Source organism: Chenopodium quinoa, unplaced genomic scaffold (genome assembly GCF_001683475.1).
Source record: "Chenopodium quinoa cultivar QQ74 unplaced genomic scaffold, ASM168347v1, whole genome shotgun sequence".
Classification (NCBI taxonomy): Eukaryota; Viridiplantae; Streptophyta; class Magnoliopsida; order Caryophyllales; family Amaranthaceae; genus Chenopodium; species Chenopodium quinoa.
The window spans coordinates 1,572,397-1,593,086 of NW_018744498.1; the positions used below are offsets into that span (position 1 = coordinate 1,572,397).

General features: G+C 29.1%; 1 protein-coding gene and 1 long non-coding RNA gene across 5 annotated transcripts; both read left to right on the forward strand.

The window, feature by feature from the left end:
• The first annotated feature begins 8,321 nt into the window (after window positions 1-8,321).
• On the forward strand, window positions 8,322-13,920 carry LOC110697749. Of its 4 annotated transcripts, none has more exons than XM_021875127.1 (7): window positions 8,322-8,615; window positions 9,777-9,848; window positions 9,951-9,999; window positions 11,095-11,178; window positions 12,430-12,661; window positions 13,292-13,588; window positions 13,676-13,920. In XM_021875127.1, the coding sequence occupies exons 1-5, from the start codon at window positions 8,454-8,456 to the stop codon at window positions 12,462-12,464; spliced, it is 402 nt and encodes a 133-aa protein (XP_021730819.1). In that variant the 5' UTR covers window positions 8,322-8,453; the 3' UTR covers window positions 12,465-12,661; window positions 13,292-13,588; window positions 13,676-13,920. The 4 variants fall into 4 exon arrangements, with proteins under 4 accessions (XP_021730819.1, XP_021730820.1, XP_021730822.1 ...); XM_021875129.1 differs by having other exon boundaries at window positions 8,332-8,615; window positions 9,951-10,012; XM_021875128.1 differs by lacking the exons at window positions 13,292-13,588; window positions 13,676-13,920 and adding an exon at window positions 12,838-13,110.
• Window positions 13,921-15,317: 1,397 nt separating this feature from the next.
• LOC110697751 lies at window positions 15,318-16,348 on the forward strand. Its single transcript, XR_002506560.1, has 3 exons — window positions 15,318-15,370; window positions 15,624-15,775; window positions 16,013-16,348. It is a non-coding gene; the product is annotated as an uncharacterized LOC110697751 (long non-coding RNA).
• The last annotated feature ends 4,342 nt before the right edge of the window (window positions 16,349-20,690 follow it).

Genomic DNA, 20,690 nt, shown 5'->3' on the forward strand with positions numbered 1-20,690 from the left:
AACTAATCGAAACAAGAAGGTAGATTTCTGGCTAGGTATTAGAAGAATTTGGCACGAGAAAACAGAGTATGTCGCCAGACGATGCCACTGTCACCAGACAACAATTCCTATCGCCGGGCGATAATTCCTACATGCCTCGGCAGCTTTCTGTTCTTGAATTTTCCAGTTTTTTTGTAGCGTTATTTCGACTTTAGTTGTGAAAGATATTTCCCTAATTTACTACGTGTAAAAATCCTATGTTTTTTATGCATTACGGATGGTCTTTCCAATGCAAACCTTTTTATGCTTATGCCAATAATGTTAATCAAAATTACGCACATGAAATACTTAGAACTTTTCGAGTCTCATCCACTCATTCTAAATTATTGCCAAAATAAATTTTAGGAATTAAAATAGAAATCCTCCCCAGTGGAGTCGCCAAAACTCTATAGGGAATATTTCAAGCATCCCACACTTGAGCCCCACTATCTATGATCATACACTTAAGTATGGTGGCGTCCACAGGGAAGGAAGTTAGAGTAAAGGAGTCGCCAACAAGTTTTAGGAACTTGTAAACCGTTCACAAGATGATGGTTACGCCCCTTAACGATCCAGGAGATCGTTAACTCCAATAGGTCTGGAACCATGACTGGAAGTTCGAGGATGAAAGTACAAATCTAACCTAAAAGAGATTGAACTTGCCCTAAAAATAGGCCTCTAATTTATTCTTCTCGTATTCATGTGTGCTTTCTGACTAACTTGCAATCATTAGGTTAACTCTAAACCTGTCCAATCTATGTTGGTTGAATATTAATGCACAAACAAATCTATTATTGGCGATCACTAAACAAAATTATTAATTATCTTATTAAGCGTGATTACAAGTACAAATTCCCTTTAAACATGCATAAAAGGTGTGATCAAATAATGAATAATAATAATATATCAAGCAACAATAATATGATCAATCATCATAATAATTATGTTAATAAACCATAATAATAATAGCAAAATCCTAGGCATGATACTAACAAGATTAATAACAAACCCTAGCATGTCACTATAAATTAAAGATCAATTAGCCCTAACATGATACTAACATGATATTAGGAAAGAAATAGGAAGCATCATAATAATACTAAAAATATTATTTAACCCTAAACATGATATTAGGAAGCAATAAAACATCCTTACTTGATACTAGGAATAACCAAAACAATCTAAGCATGATTTCTATATCAAAAGAATAATAATTTAAGCAATTACTTACTTCGATTTCTCTTACCTCTTTCTAATAAAAAAATACACATGTTAGTAATTTCAAGGAAAATATTAAACCAAACAATTAAATTAAATAATTGAAATAGGGATTTAGGACCAAACCATCTGAAATATTAAACCTTTCACCTCTAGGGCTAATGCAACTTCGAACTTGGGTAGGTGTGTCTAGAACTAATGTATGAGGAATTTTGAGAGAGGGAAGGTTTAGAAAAAGAATAGAGAGAGAGAGAAAGCTTCTAGCTTTTAGAGAGAGAATAAAGAGATATAATGGTTAGCGCCAGACGACAGATAGTAGTGCCAAGTAACAGACTCTGTTGTTTGGCGCTGGGACAGTTTTTTGCGGATTTTGTTTTTATCATATCTTTTGATCCAAAAGTCTAAAAAAGTCATATAATATGTTTTTGGAAAGTTATTGAAGCCTACTTTCCAACCCAATTAAAATTAGATTAAAATATTTTGTAGATAAAAATATATAACCAAAATAGTGAAAGGGTGTCAGTTTTGGATAGAGTTTCGTATTTCTTTCATATCTTTTTCGTTATAGCTCAGAATTAATATTATAATATATCACTGGAAAGATAATTTCAAGATATACCCAACCATATGAGATTTGGATAAAGATTATGAGGCACAAAATTAACATTTGACTGTTTTTGAACATCTTTAAATTTGATTAAAATTAGGATTTAAAAAAAGGAAAGTTTTATTTAATTTTAAATTCTTTGATTTTGTCTTTTCAAAAAGGATAATTAAGATCTCTTAGAAACTTATGTAGGTGGACCCTCCACATGATCATTGAGTCGTTGGTAAAATCCGGTTTGGGCCTAGTTTAGTATTTTGGTCATAACTTCCTCATTATTCATCGGAATTGGTCATAACTTCCTCATTATTCATCGGAATTCGAGCCTCATCCAAATACACTATTATTGGACCCATATTATGGACCAAACTAAACTTGACTACACGTTTTTCATAAATAGGGTAAGAAAAGAAATATTTTCAAAAACAAAAAGAAGATATTTAAATAAAAACATCCTTATCACTAGACTTTCACACTTTCACTTCGTTCGATAATCAAATGACGTGAAAGGTATTCATCACTGGGTTTGGTTTTGGGGAGACACATTTGGGTGTCTACAATAGCGATATTGATCACCTTGTTCAATGGAAATAATTATCGGAAAATAGAAAACTCAATGGTTCTATTATCAACTATTTTGACGAGGTAAAGTTTCTCATCCATAACTGCTACATATAATCCAGAATAGCATTTTACAGTTATACACAATTCTTGAGTTAATGCTTCAAAGCAATTGATTTATGTTCCTATATATGCTATTCAGGGAGAATATTCTCAGCCCTTTCTCAAACCACCTCATTTGGACCAACCACTTTGCACTCTTGTACTCTCCGAATCATCAATGTCATTTGGACGTACCCTTGTAAATGACGATGACAGGAACTTCAAAGGGCCACTCATGCTATATGTGAAATAAGGGTAAGTGGTTATCAATTGTACTTCATAATCAAGGTCTTTTCCTGTGTTCTGTCATTCTCACCCTCAATCACAAAATAGCCTCGGGAGACTCGTCTGGTCAGGAACAACATTTTGGTATAGACTGAAGAACAAAAGAGCATCCCCTTTCTATGGTTTCATTGATTTTGTTTGTGATTGCAAAATCATTTGTTTGTGATTTAAGTTTATCAAGATCAAGATTAAATTTGTTAGTTTGGGATTTTAGTTTATCAAGATCATTTGTTTTGTTTTATTGATTTAAGTTTTAAATTTGTTATCTTGGAAAAATGGTGTCGGTGCATGTGGAATTTTGCAATAATATAGGACTTGATTGTTGTATTGAGGCTTTTAGGCTTTTATATTTAGAAGGTTTTGTTTAGTTCTTGATGTGATTTTATTGTTGTTGTGAGTACTCTGTCATCTTTTTCATTCTTTGTATAGTCTAATTTATGAGGCTTACTCTTGTATAATTTCTCTATATATAAAGTACATTATAAGAATTACTTGATGAATCTGGCAATTAGCGATGATGCTCAACCTCATATAACAACAGCAATGATGCTCAACCTCATATAGCAGCAACAACTAGTACCTACCCATGTATGCTTGCTTAAAACATCACTTAACTAACCTTCTAATTATGATGTATTTAGTGTTTGTGCTCATGTCTAGAACATTACATGTAGGTGTTCTCACTCTGCCATGAAAAAAGGAGCATCATGCAATAAAAAGCTATAAAAATGGCGCAAAAACAAGTTCCTAGGGTTTTACTAATCCACTTCAGATGCAGGAGAAACAACATAGCAACAATGTATATTTTATATAATTTTTTATTTACTTTTGATTTTTTTTTATTTACTTTTAACATTCATTTACACCGAATAGTGGATGTATACTAGCCTACTAGCTCAAATGCAAGAGCATTGTACAAATGTACAAAAGTTGTGGTTCGAATCCCACGTAGGTTCTTTTGTGTGTTGTGAAAATTGACATTGTATTAGATTTTAGTTGAGTTTAATCAGTTTCCTACATTTTTTTATTTACTTTTGGTATTGTTTTATTTACTTCTTATATGGAAACCTTAACTTGACCGTTTATTCTTTTATTTACTTTTAACATTCATTTACACCGAATAGTGGATGTATACTAACCTACTAGCTTAAATGCCAGAGCGTTGTACAAATGTACAAAAGATATGGGTTCGAATCCCACGTAGGTTCTTTGGTGTATTGTAAAGACTAACATTGTATTAGATTTTAGTTGAGTTTAATTAAGTTCCTACTTTTTTTTTAATTAAATTTTGATATTGTTTTATTTACTTCTTATATGAAAACCTTTAATTTTTTTTTTTTTGACAGGATATGAAAACTTTACTTGACCTTTTATTCGTAGTTGAGTTTAATTAAGTTCCTACTTTTTTTTTAATTAAATTTTGATATTGTTTTATTTACTTCTTATATGAAAACCTTTAATTTTTTTTTTTGACAGGATATGAAAACCTTTACTTGACCTTTTATTCGTATTTTTTTTTTTTTGACAAATTCTCATGATTGTACATTAGATTATAATGGTTCAATTTATTTGCAATTGAAAGTCAATGATTTAACGTTTCTTTTAAGACCATTTATCACTTTGGGTTAATTAATAATACATCTACTTTTGTTATTTTCTAATTTACTCTTCTATTATATTAATTTACTTTGGATATTAAATTATTTACTTTTAATCTTTTACTTACTTTTGGAGTTTTTTTTATTAGTAAGGAGACAAAAGTTATATACAAAGTACAGGATTAAATCTATAATTCATTGCTTCAACATAGTAACCATTGTTTCACACCAATAAATTCTACATATAGCTGTGAGATATTTACTTGTTGATTTACATTAGACTGTTTTCTATTTACTTATCAGACAACCTACGTAGGAATTAACATGATTATGATGTAGTTTGTAGAAAGTTGATTTACATTAGAATGTTTTTTATTTACTTATAAGACAACCTATGTAGGAATTGAACCTACATTCTCTATGCATTTGCATAGTACACTACCACTTGAGCTAATAGGTTTGAGCTTATCTTCTTAGAACTTAGTTATATATTGCAATTAACTAGAAAAGTTTTGACAATTACGAATCTTCAAATTTAGCATTTCTCAAGATCGGAAGATGAGCTAGCATCTCTAACTTGAAAATTATGAATTAACAATGTTTATTTTTATTTTTATTTTTTTTTAACACCTTAGACACAAGAGAGAAGCTTTTTTGTAGCATTGAATGAATGCCTGAATTTAATATGCAGTTAAATCAAAGCCATCGAAAACAGCCGTGGGGCTCTATTGTCTTTTAGAGACCTGTTTACCATTGTCATATAAAACAGAAATGTCGGATACTGGGAGTCTAATCAGACAACAAGGAAATTTTGTTCACCATAAGTTGCAACTTCTTGCATAGCTGAAGCAACGCCTCCCCCTTCCAAAAACAACCTACTTACAAACCATCTTCGTACATCAGTCCAAACAGGTAGACAACTACTCTCCACAAGCCACAATCAAGGACAACATATTACCTCAAGTCCTCAACTAAAGAAGAATAAAACAATACTACCTTTCATATAACCATCATCATAACTTCAGGCTTATTAAAATCAGTGTTAGCAGTAACAGTCTTTGTAAATTAAAGACACTATCTTATTAGCAAGCTTTACTGGGTAATAAGGGCACAAACAGATGTATTTTGATAAAGTAAAGCTTTGATCAGATGTAAATAAGTGCTTTATCAATTTGATGAATCATATTCTAACACGATGTTCCTATAACCAGCATCAAATGCCATCTGAAGTGATTGCCTGGCCCCCAGTGCAATGCTACTCTATAGGGGCAGTGCGATTTTTTTTTTATTTCCTTTGCTTCCGGATTCGAAAGTTAATAAAGTTTTCATAGACATTAATCATAAAATCCAATTAATTTTTCGTATATGTTTTAGCTAAATTGATTTATATTTAGTTATTTATATTTACCTTTGAGACATTTTAAATAACTTTAAAGTGTTTTATATTTACTTTTATAGATAACCTATGTAGGAATCAAACCTACATCTCTATGAACCCGTATAATGCTCTACCGCTTGAGCTAATATGTTTACTTTAATGCTGTATTTGGATAGAACTTTTGGAAGGAAAAGGAGGGGAAGGAAGATGAAGGAAGGGGAGGTGAAGGAAGGGGAGGGGTGAAGGAAACAAAATCCCTCATTTGGATAACAGAGAAAAGAAAAGAAGAGAGAGTGAGAGAATTTGCTTGTTCTTGTGAATTTCTCCCATTCAATTTTTAAAAATCAATAATTCACATATCAAAATTTCAAAATATAAAATTCTGGAAATATAAATTCTTACCAATAAATTTTCCAAAGTAAAAAAATTCCAGAAATCATTTACCCGATTTCCAATGAATTTTTCAGAAAATTGATTCCTGAAAATTGATTTTTGAAAATTAAAACAAAATTGATTTTCGAAAGTAAAAAAAAATTCATTTTTGTAATATCAAAAATCCTTTTATTTTCCAAAAAATCAATTTGTGAAGAACCATAACTTAATTTTCTGAACTTGATTCATGAAAATAAGAACTAAATTTCATGAAAAATCAACGTTTGTAAATCAAAACTAGAAATTTTATATCTCAACATTTGAAATTGTTATACATTGAAATCAATTTCAGAAAACAAAATTTGGAAAGATTGGTTCAGAAGAAGAAAAGTTTGGATATGACGGCAATTGATGCGGTGAACATGGTGGTGAAAATGGCGTATTGGCGTGGCCTATGGATTGTGGTTGGTGGAGGCGACAAACAGTAGTGAGATTGGTTCAGTTTTCCTTCCAAATCTTCTCTGATTTGGAAAGATTTGTTTCTTAATTATGGAAGGAAATAATTTCCTTCTATTTCTCTTCCTCCCAATTCCTTCACCTCCCATTTTTTCTATCCAAATGGAGGAAAACTCATCCCTTCCTTTCCCTCCCCTTAGCTTCCCTACATTTCTCTCCATCCAAACAAGCTATAAAGTCCTTAATTTATTTTATATTCTTTTCTATTTACTTTAGAGTGAGACCAATATCCCGGCTCTACCATGTCCCATTAAACATAACAGAGGTTCGATATGAGCACACACCCACTCCAAAGACACAAACAACAAAAAGTCCTCATTGTTGGCATTAGTTTACTTTAAGAGAGGTTTAGTTTATTTTTAAAGAGATTTAGTTTACTTTTATGAGATGTATACATAATAATTAAATTGAAATTTCTAATGAAATAGACCTCGGATTGAAACATCAAGTGTGTTTAAGACTTCTAATCATCATCAACAAACAACATATATATGAATATATGATCCCCCAAAAGAAATTTATACAATGATGAGTCTAATTAGCATCAAGATACATGGCTAAAATAAACATATAAAAAGGGAACAAAGCAAGACTAGCTACATTGAAAAAAAAAACACAAAAAATGGTTCTTTTTATTTTATTATTATTGTGACATCAAAAGAGAGAGCAAGTCCTATTTCATCAGTAAGGACTATGAGTATTTTCATTTTCCTTTTAGTGTTTATTATTTTCTTTTGAGTGTTTTTCTTTTACTTCAAATTTTGAAGCTATAAAATTTCACAATTACTACAATACAAAATCCCAAAAATAAATGACATGAATAACTTGGTACATGCATCTGACAAGCTAGTTAACAAACTATAAGCCAAATTATGATAAGTTTACTTTGAAAGCAAGGCATTTATAATTGATAAGGACAAAGTATAGCTAAACAAACTATAACCCAAAACAAGCCAACTTGCACAATCCAACGAGCTAGCAAGCCTACACCACTCAAAATTTCAAAGACTCTGCTATATCAGTGCTTTAAGATATATATATATATATTTTTTTTTTTTTTAAGGAATTTTAGAAAAAAAAAAAAATCAATCACTACAACCATTCATAAAATCAGAAATTGTAAATCAAAGCTCAAATTTCACTACAATGAACCCTAAATTGACATAATAATTAACGATGATCCATTGATAGCTTCGAAATTCACCATAAAAGAAATTTATAATCATTAAGCTAAACTGAAAAACGCACCAAATTGTTGACGAATTTGCAAATATATGCTGCAAATTAGAAGGATATATAAGCTGATTAGACGAATTAAGTATTATACCCTAAATAACGATTTATACGAAATTGACAATGCTTACCTCTATCGTCGAGAAATTTTGCAACTGATTCAGCACAATATTGAAGAAGTATGTGAATTGTAGCAACTTTTTCTGATATTGGAGCAACTTTTTCTGATATTGGAACTATTGATTGAATTGAGGAAGCTTGAATAATGTTCGAGGAGAGAGAAAATGGCAGGGGAGAGAGAATTTGCGGTTAAAAGTCTTAGAACTCTGTGAAACTCATTTAATTCATCTTATTAATCTACGTTATTAGATCGCGCGCTTTTTGTGTTAGATATGATAGTCCAGATTAGTTCCTAGTTCTTATTATATATAGAATTTGTTCTCATTATAACCGGTTCCTATATATATATATATATATTACGTATATATATGGGAGGGATTCGGTAAGAACCCTCTTTATATAAGAATCTTAGTTATATAAGAACCAATCTCATTAGGATTAAATTAGGATGAGCGATCAGATTAAAACAAAAAAACCTACCCCTAAACCCTACCAAACCGTACAAAATTTTCTCTCTCCTCAAACTTTCAATCATCTTTACTTTCTCTCTCCACAAATCCCAAAATCTAGCCCAAATTGCTGCAAAAACAACCTAAATTGCTCAAATCAAGTACGTTTTCTTCGATTTTGTTCTAATTTTATGAATTTCTCATGATTCTCATGCATTTCTGATATGATTTTCAATAATTTTCGGCGTTTTTATGGTTGATTTTGTTCGATTTTAAGGTTGATTTTGTTCGATTTTCGTTGGTGATTTTGTTCGATTTTTGCGAATTCTATACTCAATTTTGTTCGTTTTGTTCATGTTTGATTTATGTTCGATTTTTTATATGAATTTCATTGTTTGATTTATGTTCGATTTTTTCCGATTTCTTAGATCATAAATCATCACTTCGACATTTTTTTTTTCCGATTTCATCAGTTTTTGATTTTTTTTTTTTTTTGTTCGATTTTTTTTTATTTATGTTCAAATTATTTTTCGATTTCATCAGTTTTCGATTTTCTTTATTTTTATTTATGAATTTCATTGTTTGATTTATGCTGATCTCGATTAAAGTTAGTTTGGATTATCTTAGGAAGTGAGTTGTGCGTACCATTGCACCTTGAACTGCTATATGTATCTTAAAATGAGTGTTGATGAATTCTGTTGTGTTCTGTAGTCCTGTGATTTTGCTTTAGAATCACTTTTACTGGCTTCTGTGGTTCATATGGTGCTACATATAGACCCCTTAAACAGGTGGATGAGGTTAGTTATGGTTTAGTTATGGTTTGGATCACTTGCAAGTCTTGGATAGGACCCAAAGTTTTCAATTTAAGGTTGCTTCATATCAGTTGGAGAGATTAGAAAGAACTTAAAAACCCCTTGTACAAGTGCCTATTGTGTTACCATTTCTCTGCTTAAACTTTTGTACAATTAAACACTAATTCTAAATTAGAAAATTAACTGCCTTTGGTATTCCAACATTTTAACTACCTCTCACCCATTTATGGTAATTAATGTACTGACTAACGAGCCTATCAAAGTAGCTTGGCCCTATCTTTCAACTCAAACACAGAACACTTTGGGGCTTTGAGCTTTACCTCCTACTTTTTGAGCTGTTTAGCAATGATCAAATATAGGCCCTCTCATTAGGATTTTATTTGTTTATAACTCAAAAGTTATTATTCTCTGATCTATATGTTATCCTCTGTGTCTGTTTTTGACATTTTTAATGCTCATTATAGATTTATTCATGTTAGCTTTATTTATGTTTGATTACTTGTGCAACAGCAAAGTAAAGCTTTCGATAAGCTTACTGATCGAGTCGAAGATCGTCAGCTTGATTCTTCTCGTGTTCAAACGGTCTTTTTCTATTTCCTCCATTTTTCCCACTTTTATGTGAATTAATCTGCTCAATTTCATGATTTTTTTGACATATTTTTGCTTAATAATGGTGGTTTGTAGGCTATGGGGTCGATTACTGCTGTAGCTGAAACTGAAGTTGATGTCAATAGTATGAGATTGAGGTTTTTGTATTTTTTTTTTGTTGCTGTGATTTAAATTTTGTAGTGTTCTGTAGAATCGAACTCTTTTAGCAATACAAAATGTGATGTGTCTATTATTTTTTGCAAGTAATTATGTAAATAAGCTTAGCGTGTTCTAAACTATTTTTAAGCATGTTCTAAACTTGTTTTCAGCATGTTCTAAACTCGGTTTCAGCATGTTCTAAATTAGTTATACGCTCTTGTTGTGTTCTTAATTGTTAGTGATAGAAATTTCATGATCTATTGGGTTGTTGGTTGGCGCTACTCTTGATTATACACAAGCTGTTCCCAATTAGAGGGTCTTTGCTTTCATAGGTGATGGAAGTTTCAGTTATTCTTATAAATGAAGTCTTTTCCTTTTGTGTTATTCTTATAAATGAAGTCTTTTCCTTTTGAAATACGGAGTATAATTGATCATAGGAATTGATGAAAGTATAGGTATTGCTTTCATTGAAAATTTATTTGGCATGCAACTAAATTGAGACTTAATGTCCCTGCAGTGGCAATTTTTAGGATAAAAGTTACATACTATGTCTCCCTCCCTAATTGTTAGTTGCGTTTCTAGTTTCTATTAGTTTTGATTGTAAATGTCTAATATCTTATTTCTCTTCTACATATCCTCCTTTCCTTTTATACCATTAGTTGAATATTTTGAAGTCCAATTGTTGGGCAAATGATTTTATTAAAAAGTATCTGGTACATACTTAGCATCTTATGGTAGTTTCCTTGTACATTGTACTCTAAACTTCAACATACACATGACTATATGAGCTTGGTATAACTGTGATTTTGAATTCGTATCAAGTATATCATTAGGATCCTGTGTAGAATACTTTTTTTGTAGTTTGGTTTGTATGCTCTTACCATTAATTGTAGGTAGAAAGATCTTTAAATGCATTGGACTTGAATGAATCTCTTAAAGAGTTAAAACTATATAATGCCTACAAAGACAACTATTTTCAGCATGTTCTAAACTATTTTTTGCATGCTCTAAACTATTCTTATGTTTAAAATATATACTAATGTTGGAATGTTACTAATTTTTTTATTTTTTAAAATTGCAGCAAAATGCAAGGCCAAAATGAAGAAAAATCAGAAGAAGAAATTACTATTATACCAGATGAAAAAATTACTTATGGAAGAAAAAGGTAATTAAAGTTTATGTATTATTTTTCCCTTATGTTCTAAAGTTTTCCCTTATGTTCTAAAGTTTTCCCTTTTGTTCTAAAGTATTTCTATTATGTTCTAAGATTTTCTATTATGTTCTAAAGTATTTCTATTATGATCTAAAGTATTTCTATTATGATCTAAAGTAATCCTATTATGATCTAAAGTTTTCTATTATGTTCTAAAGTTTTTTATTATGTTCTAAAGTTTTCCCTTATGTTCTAAAGTATTTCTATTATGTTCTAAGATTTTCTATTATGTTCTAAAGTATTTCTATTATGATCTAAAGTTTTCTATTATGTTTTATTATATTTTTCCCTTATGTTCTGAAGTTTTCCCTTATGTTCTAAAGTATTTCTATTATGTTCTAAGATTTTTTATTATGTTCTAAAGTATTTCTATTATGATATAAAGTTTTCTATTATGTTCTAAAGATTATCATATATTTTTGAAATTATTTATAATACATGTCAATGTTTTAAAGTATTTTTTATTATATTTTAAAGATATCATATATGTTCTAAATCATTTATATTTGATTTTAAAAGAAATTTGTTGAAAATGAAGCGGAAGTAATTGACAAAGCTGAATTTGAGAAACATATGCAAAGTCAAAAACGGAAAAAAAAAAAAAAAAAAAAAAAAAAAAGTGTCAAGCTTTCATCAACGATTCAACCAACTAGAAAAATGAAAAAAAAAAAAGGAAGAAGAAGATGATGACGATGATGATAAACATGATATTAATGATGAGATGGATGGACCAAAGTTGGAGGAGAAAGATGATAAAGAGATGATGTGAACGATGATAGTAAAAAAGGTTCTAAATTATTTGTTTATGTTTTAAATTATATGCTAATGTCATAAATTTCATGTTTATATTTTATATATTCATGCTTATGTTCTAAAGTTAATGATTTAATTAATATGTAACTTTATTAATTATATATATATGTTCTAATACATTCATTCTTGTGTTCTAAATTAAATGATTTAATTAATAAGTAAATGATTTTTGTAAGTTACATGCTTACATTTCCAAGTTGATGTTTTAATTATATACATATGTTCTAAACTTTATTTTTTATAACAATAATTTATCTACTAATTCAAATCTTTATGCTGATGTTCTAAAGTTCATGCTTTAAAATACATGTATTTTAAACTATATGCTGATGTTCTAAAGTTTATGTTTTTATTATGTTAAAATTCTTTCTAATGTTCTACTTTTTTCAGGTGGTTTTGAAAAAAAATATGAAAAGAAAGATTGAAAAAGAAAAGGATGATGAGGATGTCAAAATAATCAAAGAGAAAAAAAAAATAAGAGATCAGCTTATCAAAGAGTTACTGCTAAGGAATTGATGAAACAAGTGTTGGTAGGTCTTTCTGATAAGCATAAACAAGCAATTAAGAAAATTGGATTTGGAGCTTTTTTGAAATTGGATGCACCACATTATGCGGATTCTTGGTAAGCACTAGCATTAACTTTTATTTTTTGTTTTTATTATTTAAATATCAACTATTATGTTCTAATTCTTATAAAGTTCTAATTAATGTTCTAAAGTTTAATTATGTTAATTTCTATTTTTATTTAAATTATAATCTATATGTATTTTTTATTCTAAACCTTTAATTTAAATCTAGGTTGACAAAACAACTTCTTACGAAGTTTGATCCCAAAAGATGTTGCTTGATGCTACCGAGGAGAGAAGAAGAAATACTCTTTGATGAAATTGATGTTCACATGACATATAGATTGCCAATGGGAGATATAGCAATTCTTGATACAATAGAAAACAAGAATGAATGTGCAAACTTTATGCAAAAATGGAGAAAAAACTTATTTTTATGTGTGCTTGTATTCTAAACTTGTTATTTGGCTTATGTTATAATTTATTTTAATAATGTTCTAAAGTATTTCTACTTATGTTCTAAAGTATTTCTGCTTAATTTCTAAAGTATTTTTGCTTATGTTCTAAAGTAATTCTGATTATGTTCAAAAGTATTTTTGATTATGTTCTAAAGTATTTCTGATTATGTTCTAAAGTATTTTTGATTATGTTCTAAATTACTTGTCCATGTTCTAAATTACTTACAGGGTGCTTCAACAAATGCACAATTGATTAGTAGGATCCAAAAGGTGAAAGAGGTAGATAAAGAACAAAAACAAGTTTCGGATGAATTCATTTGGAATTTTTTGGTTTGTGTGATTAATAGTTGCATCCGTTCAACTAATAGCAACCAACTATACGTTAAGTTTTTGTATAGTTGCAAGGATACGAAGAATATAGTTAAGTTGGATTGGTGCAAATTTGTTAAGGAGCACTTGATGGAAACTACTAAAAAATGGCTAGATGGAGAATCTTTCTTCACGGGTCCTTTAATCTTTCTTATGGTAATTTCTAATGATGTTCTAAATGATATATCTATGTTCTAATTTACATATCAATGTTCTAAAGTATTTCTAATGATGTTCTTGTAGGTATCCTATTTTGATCGGGTACAAAGGAAGGGGTTAGAGATAACACGTGAAGTTCCACTAATATCATTGCGGAACCAAGAAAGGTTTCATACAAGATTGAAGTTAGAGAAAGACCTTGGATTTTGAAAAGGAAAAGTACTAGAAAGAATGAAATTGAATGTGGTATGATTTTTGTATATGCTTATGTTTTAAACTTTATAATATATGTTCTAAAGTTTATTGTATGTGTTTTAAAGGTCCATCAATGGTAATTATCGTTTTATATTTATCTATACATTATATTTATGCATGTAATATTCTAAATAATTTATATTTAAAAAGGGATTGGAAAAAAGGAAAGGGAATGACAAAGGTAAGAAGAAAGAGCAACCCTTGACAATTAGAGAAAAACAAGGGGAGAAGAAAATAATAGAAAAAACAAAGGAAAGACAAAGGAAAGGAGAAAGTTAAGGAAAACCAATCAATGGCTTGTAATTCTATAACGTCTCCAAATGACATGATGGTATAATGTTTTAATATTTTTTTAATTAATTTATTTACTTATTTCTATAATGTTTTAAATATTCATTATTTTATGTTCTAAATTATTAGGGCTTTTTAAGCAAATTTGGAGATTTGGCAAAAAGTCTTGCATCGAATGTGAAAGAGATGTATATCATGTTGGACCAAGCAAAAGATCTCTTTGTTAAGGAAGAAACAACTGGGAAAATGCATCATCTTATAGACAACATTTGGTGCAAGTATACCACAAAGGTATTATAATCATGTTCTAAACTATTTTTAGCCTATGTTCTAAAGTGTAATTTTTATATTTATAATAGTTCAACATATATAAATGCCTTATTGGACTCTAACTTATGTATTCTTATATATAGTCATTGGTAAATCAAGAAGAAGAAAAGCAACAAGAAAAAAGTCCTTCCATACTTAGTCAAGATCAACATGTCTTCGATGAGCCGGCATTCATAGAAAAATTGGATATGTTAATGAACATAGCATGGAAGAAATTCAATGATGAAAAGTCACCAAAGACATTGGGACATGATAATTACATGTTTAATTTCTACATTATACTTATGTCCTAAATTATGCTATTAAATCAAGTGTTTATGTTCCAACTCAAATCTTTATGATATAGTGATGTTCTAAAATTACGTCTTGTAATTATTATGAAGTTTTGCCATCAAAGGAAGGAGAAAGAGAAAAGAACAACGATGAGAGGATAGATGATAGTATCTCTTCACCTATAGTTGGTAATTTTCAATTATTTCCAAACTCATTTCTTATTAATGTTCTTTGAATCAATTGATTTGAAAAAAAGGAAAAGTACTAAAAAAAATTAAATAGAATATTCGTATATTATGTTTAATTTTCTATTATGTTCTAAAGTATTTCTATTATGTTCTAAAGTATTTCTATTATGATCTAAAGTTTTATATTATATTCTAAAGTTTTCTATTATGTTCTATTATATTTTTCCTTTATATTCTATAGTTTTCCCTTATGTTCTCAAGAACAAGAAGAGAAACAAGAACAAGGACAAGAGGATAATCAAGAAGAAAGACAAGAGGCGAATGAAGGAGAAAGACAAGAGGAGAAGGAAGGAGAAAGACAAGAGGAGCAAGAAGGAGAAAGACAAGAGGGGAGAAGGAAGGAGAAAAAAGAGGAAAAAAAGAAAGTTGAAGCAAAGAAAGGGTAATCAATGTAACTTAATAATAGGAATATTTAAAACATTGATTTTGGTTTAGAACATATGTTGGATGATTTAATAAAACTTTAATATAGAATTAATGGTTTGTGTGTTCTAGTTAAATATATTGGTTTTGATTTGGGTTTGTTATTAGTATTTCTAATATGTTATAAAGTATTTATGTTTATGTTCTAAAGTATTTCTTATTATGTTCTAAATTACTTGCCCATGTTCTAAAGTAATTTTGATTTTGTTTAGACAAAAGAATAAGCTTAAAATTTTCTTGCGTACAACAAAGAAGAAAACGGAAAGGAATAACGACACACCAAAGACACCAATTCCTCTAAAAAAGATGCATAAAGATATTTCTCCTCCAAGCTTCAATTTGTTGTCGCCCTCACCAATAGTTGGTAAGTTTGACTTATTTTAACTTTATTTTTCTTGTATGTATATTGGAAATTTATAATGTTTATTATGTCAAAAGTTCTTTTTGATGTTCTAAATTTTTTGAATCTAGATCATCCACCTACATTGAATGAAGAAGCATAGGACAAAAAAAACCAAAAAAGAAAAGAAGAAGCATGTTGAAGAAAAGAACAACTTATTTGATTTTAGTTGTTGATTGTTTATTTTATTCAATTGAATAGGAAGCAAGAAGAAAAACAAGAAGAAGAAGAAGAAGAAGAAGAAGAAGAAGAAGAAGAAGAAGAAGAAGAAGAAGAAGAAACAAGGAAAAAAAGAGGAAAGGATAAGCTTCCAATGTACTTGCGTTTGCCTTTTATGGTTAATCATGAAAAACTCTTCAACAATGTAGATCATAAAATGATAGCTGAGTATGTTTTTGCTCAAGGAGATAACGCGTAAGATTTCATCCATCTATATTTATATGCTTATAATAAAAGTATGTGATTATGTCATAAAATATACTTCCTCCGTTCTTTATTACTTGACCCGCTTTGACTTTTACATTATTCACCACCCCTCCTTTGACCGTCTTTTGTGAATAATATGTAAGGAAAAATATATACATGTATGATCTTTTGGGATTTGTCTCAATAAGTACTATAATAAATATATAACTTTTATAATTTTTACTTATGGAGAATTTAAGTTATTGATCAATAAAGTTTTTGTTGAGTCCCTTAGGTTTTGAATGATGGTTTTGAATGATGACAAACAGCTATGGGAAACAGGTTTTAATAAGTGTTGAAAACAGTTGGTTGGAACCAGCTATAATAGAACACTGTTTCCCTAGATAAGTTATTGACTATATGAGTTATCTATTGAACTAACTTATCTATATACAGGAACCAGTTAGATGATAAATGTGCTATGTACTGGTGGGGAACCAGTATGAACCGTTTCCTTGACTGCTATGCGGAAAAGTAGTCACATACTCTTTATTGTGCATTAACCATGTTACATGTGCAGTAGTTGAGTTGATTCCAAGACTTGGAGCATAGAAGCCTTTCGAAGATATTTCGAAGAAAGATTGTTTGCTCATAATAGAAGTATTCAAGGAAGATTCAAGTCTTGAAGATTACATGAAGAAAAGACGATTTATGCTTTAATATGTTATCTAGGTTTTCATGTAATATGCTCCGTAGTATGCTTGCATGTTTGGGTTATATAAGTGCTTAAAAGTATATTGAAGTATGATATGAAATCTGGTACAGAGTTGGAACAGGTTTCATAACATGTTTCAATTCAGGGAACCAGGTCGGGGAACCAGGTTCACTGTACGAAATATTCGAGCTGCTGTTTTGGAAAAAGATTTTACAAAAAGATTTTTTCGAAAAGATTATTTTGAAAATATTTTGTGCAGCTGGAAATAAGATGAAATATTCTTGGTTACCTAAAAACTAGGAGTATTTATCTTAATTGATTCTATCTTTGTGATTAAATCAAATAAGATAAAAACTTTCCTAAAATTACATTATATCTTATTCTCTAAGATTGTGTGATTTAAGGAAACTAGGTTTTAGGAATCTAAGCTTATATAAACTCATCTTATTTCACATATTTCGTGTGCCTCTCCAAAAAAAAAGAGCAATTATTTGAGAGCATATACTTAAGCACTAATCCCATTCATCAAGTCATATACAAGAGCATTCTAGTACTTAAATATTTTCTCTCAATTAGCTTCGTAGAAGTGAGATCAAAGGGGAGTTCTTGATTTTTGTATTGAGTCTTTAACAAAGGGGTTAAAGGCTGGGTGAGTGTTTGTGAGTTCAAACACATTGGGCTTACGAGTGTAAGTCGAGAGCACACTCGGAGTAGAGTGTGGGGTTTGCTGGTTCCCGGAGTAGGGAACAGCAGAGTGTTCTTTGTCTTTGTTTTTCGGAGTAGATTAATAAAGAACTTAGGATAGGAGGACGTAGGCCTGAGTTGGCTGAACCTCGTTAAATTTGTTGTGTTCTTTATTGCTTTGTTTTATTTCGTTAAATTTGTTGTCTTCTTTATTGCTTATTTATATTCCGCTGCGTACGGGAACCAGCACAACTGGTTCCTCACACATAATCCGAAAAGAAGCAAAATTAGCCAACGATTACTTAACACTCAATTCACCCCCCCCCCTCTTGAGTGCCCATTGAACCTTCAGTTTTGCATTGGCAAGCGTGATAAAAGAAACAGGTCAAGTAAAAAAGAACAGAGGAAGTATATACTTATGTTCTAAACATTGTATTTATCTTCTAAGGTAGAAGCTTATGTTCTAAAGTACATGTTTGAAATTCCCATCTTCGTCTTCTAATCAAATTCAATATTGATGGTTATATTTTTTCTAAGTAAATGTTCTAAATGTTACAAGTTTATGTTCTAAAGTTGTATATTTATGTTCAAAATTACGTGCTTAGGTTCTAAACTATTATGCTAATGTTTAAAATTTTGTTTTGATTAATATAGTTTATGTTCTAAAAATTTTCTGGTCATGTTCTAAATTACTTGACCATGTTCTAAAATTTAGTTCTAAAGCACTATGCTGATGTTTAAAATTACATGCTTATGTTCTAAATTATTATGTTTATGTTCAAAATGTTGTTTTGATTTAATATAGTTTTTGTTCTCATTTTAGGGAACTTTTGTATGCTGACAAAGCGGCAATAGGTGATTAGGAGAGATGAGATGGATAGTCTTTCAGGATGTAGTCACATGTTCAACAACATTGCAGATGCTTTTGCTTTCATATTAAATTGTGAAAATAAAAGGCGTGGTGTAGACACGAAGAGTAGATTTTTTTTCTCTACTGAATGATATGTATGTTCTAATTATCTTACCATATAGATTATACAAGACACATATGATTATTTTTTGTGGTTTAATTTGGTAAAGAAGGTTTTGGTGTTAAGAATTGACTTAGTTAATTAATTTTTTTTTTTATTTTTTTATCATGCTATTATATGACTATGTTCAAAAGTAATTCTGATTATATTCTAAATTACATGTCAATATTCTAAAATATTTTTGATTATTTTCTAAATTACATATCTATGTTCTAAAGTAATTTTGGTTATGTTCTAAAGAGTTTATTTTTAATTATGTTCTAAAGAGTTTATTTCTAAATTACTTGGTTAATTATTATTTTCTTATCATGCTATAAAGAAATTTATGTTCTAACTTATGTGTCTATTTTCTAAAGTAATTCTGATGATGTTTTAATTTACATATCAATGTTCTAAAGTATTTCAAATGATGTTCTAAAGTAGTTATGATTTAGTTCTAAATCACATGTCAATGTTCTAAAGTATTTCTAATTTTGTTCTAAATTACATGTCTATGTTTTATTTATATGTCAATGTTCTAATTACTTAAGTTTTAATTTCTTTTTTTTTCCAGCTCATTCTTTGTACTAAAAAATACATCAAAAATACTGAAAGTTGGGAAGATAGAAAGAAAGCTTTGTTTCATCAAATGAGAAAAGAAATGACAAAATGCCGAAGTAACAACATTTAACAACTTTCAATTGGTAACTTTTTTTTTCTTTATATAGTGTTCTATTTATTTTTTATTTATGTTCTAAAGTATCTGATTATGTTTTAAACACATGTTTGTTTATGTTCTAAAGTATCTGATTATGTTTTAAACGTAGGTTTACTTTCCGGCTGTTTTACCGGATCACTATATATTATTTGTTGTGCTTCAACTTTATGGAAGGTACTCTCGATGCTATTGATAACATGATTCTTTCACCAAATGTCTCGGTTGAAGACAAATATGGAGATGATTTTACAAAGATGGTAAGGTGTAAAGTTTTGACTTAGTTAATTATAATTTTTTTACTATGCTATAAAGAAATTTTGGAACATTGATATCATATGGAACAATAACCTTATTTGGAACATTAACATAATTTTAAGTTATTCTTATTATGTTCTAATGTACATATCTATGTTCTAAATTACTAGTCTATGTTCTAAAGTAATTCTGATTATGTTCTAAGTTACATGTCCATATTCTAAAGTATTTCTAATAATGTTCTAAATTATAAATCATATCAATGTTCTACATTAACCTTAATTGGAACATTGACCTAATTTTAAGTTATTCTAAATATGTTCTAATTTACATATCTATGTTCTAAATTACTTGTCTATGTTCCAAAGTAATTTTGATTATATTCTAAGTTACATGTATATATTCTAAAGTATTTCTAATAATGTTCTAAGTTTTATATCTATGTTATAATTTACATATCAATGTTATAAACTATTTCTAATGATGTCCTAAATTATATATCTATATTTTAAAATAATTGTAATTGAGTTCTAAATTACATGTCAATGTTCTAAAGTATTTCTAATTATGTTATAAATTACATGTATGATTTCTAATTCTAATTATGTTCTAATTATATTATTAATTTTTTAATTGGAAGTATTTGGTGATGAATTTTATGAAGAAATTGATAATAAGAGTGTCATTATTTCTACCTATGAAACAAGAAATGTTGAGATGAAATGGAAAAGCAACGCAAATAAACATGATTGTGGAGTATTTCTGTTGAAGCACATGGAAACCTATGAAGGCCAATGTCAAAAACAATGGAATTCAGGACTAGAGAAGGATAATGTAAGTACAAGACATATATGATTAGGTTCTAATTACATGTCAATGTTTTAAAGTAATTCTGATTATGTTCTAAATTACATGTATATGTTCTAAATATGGAGATGACTATTTTGAACATGTTCTAAATTACATGTATATTTTGAACATTAACCTAATTTGTAACATTAACCTAATATTGTACTCTAAAATTCAACATACACATGACTATATGAGCTTGGCATAACTGTGATTTTGAATTCGTATCAAGTATAACATTAG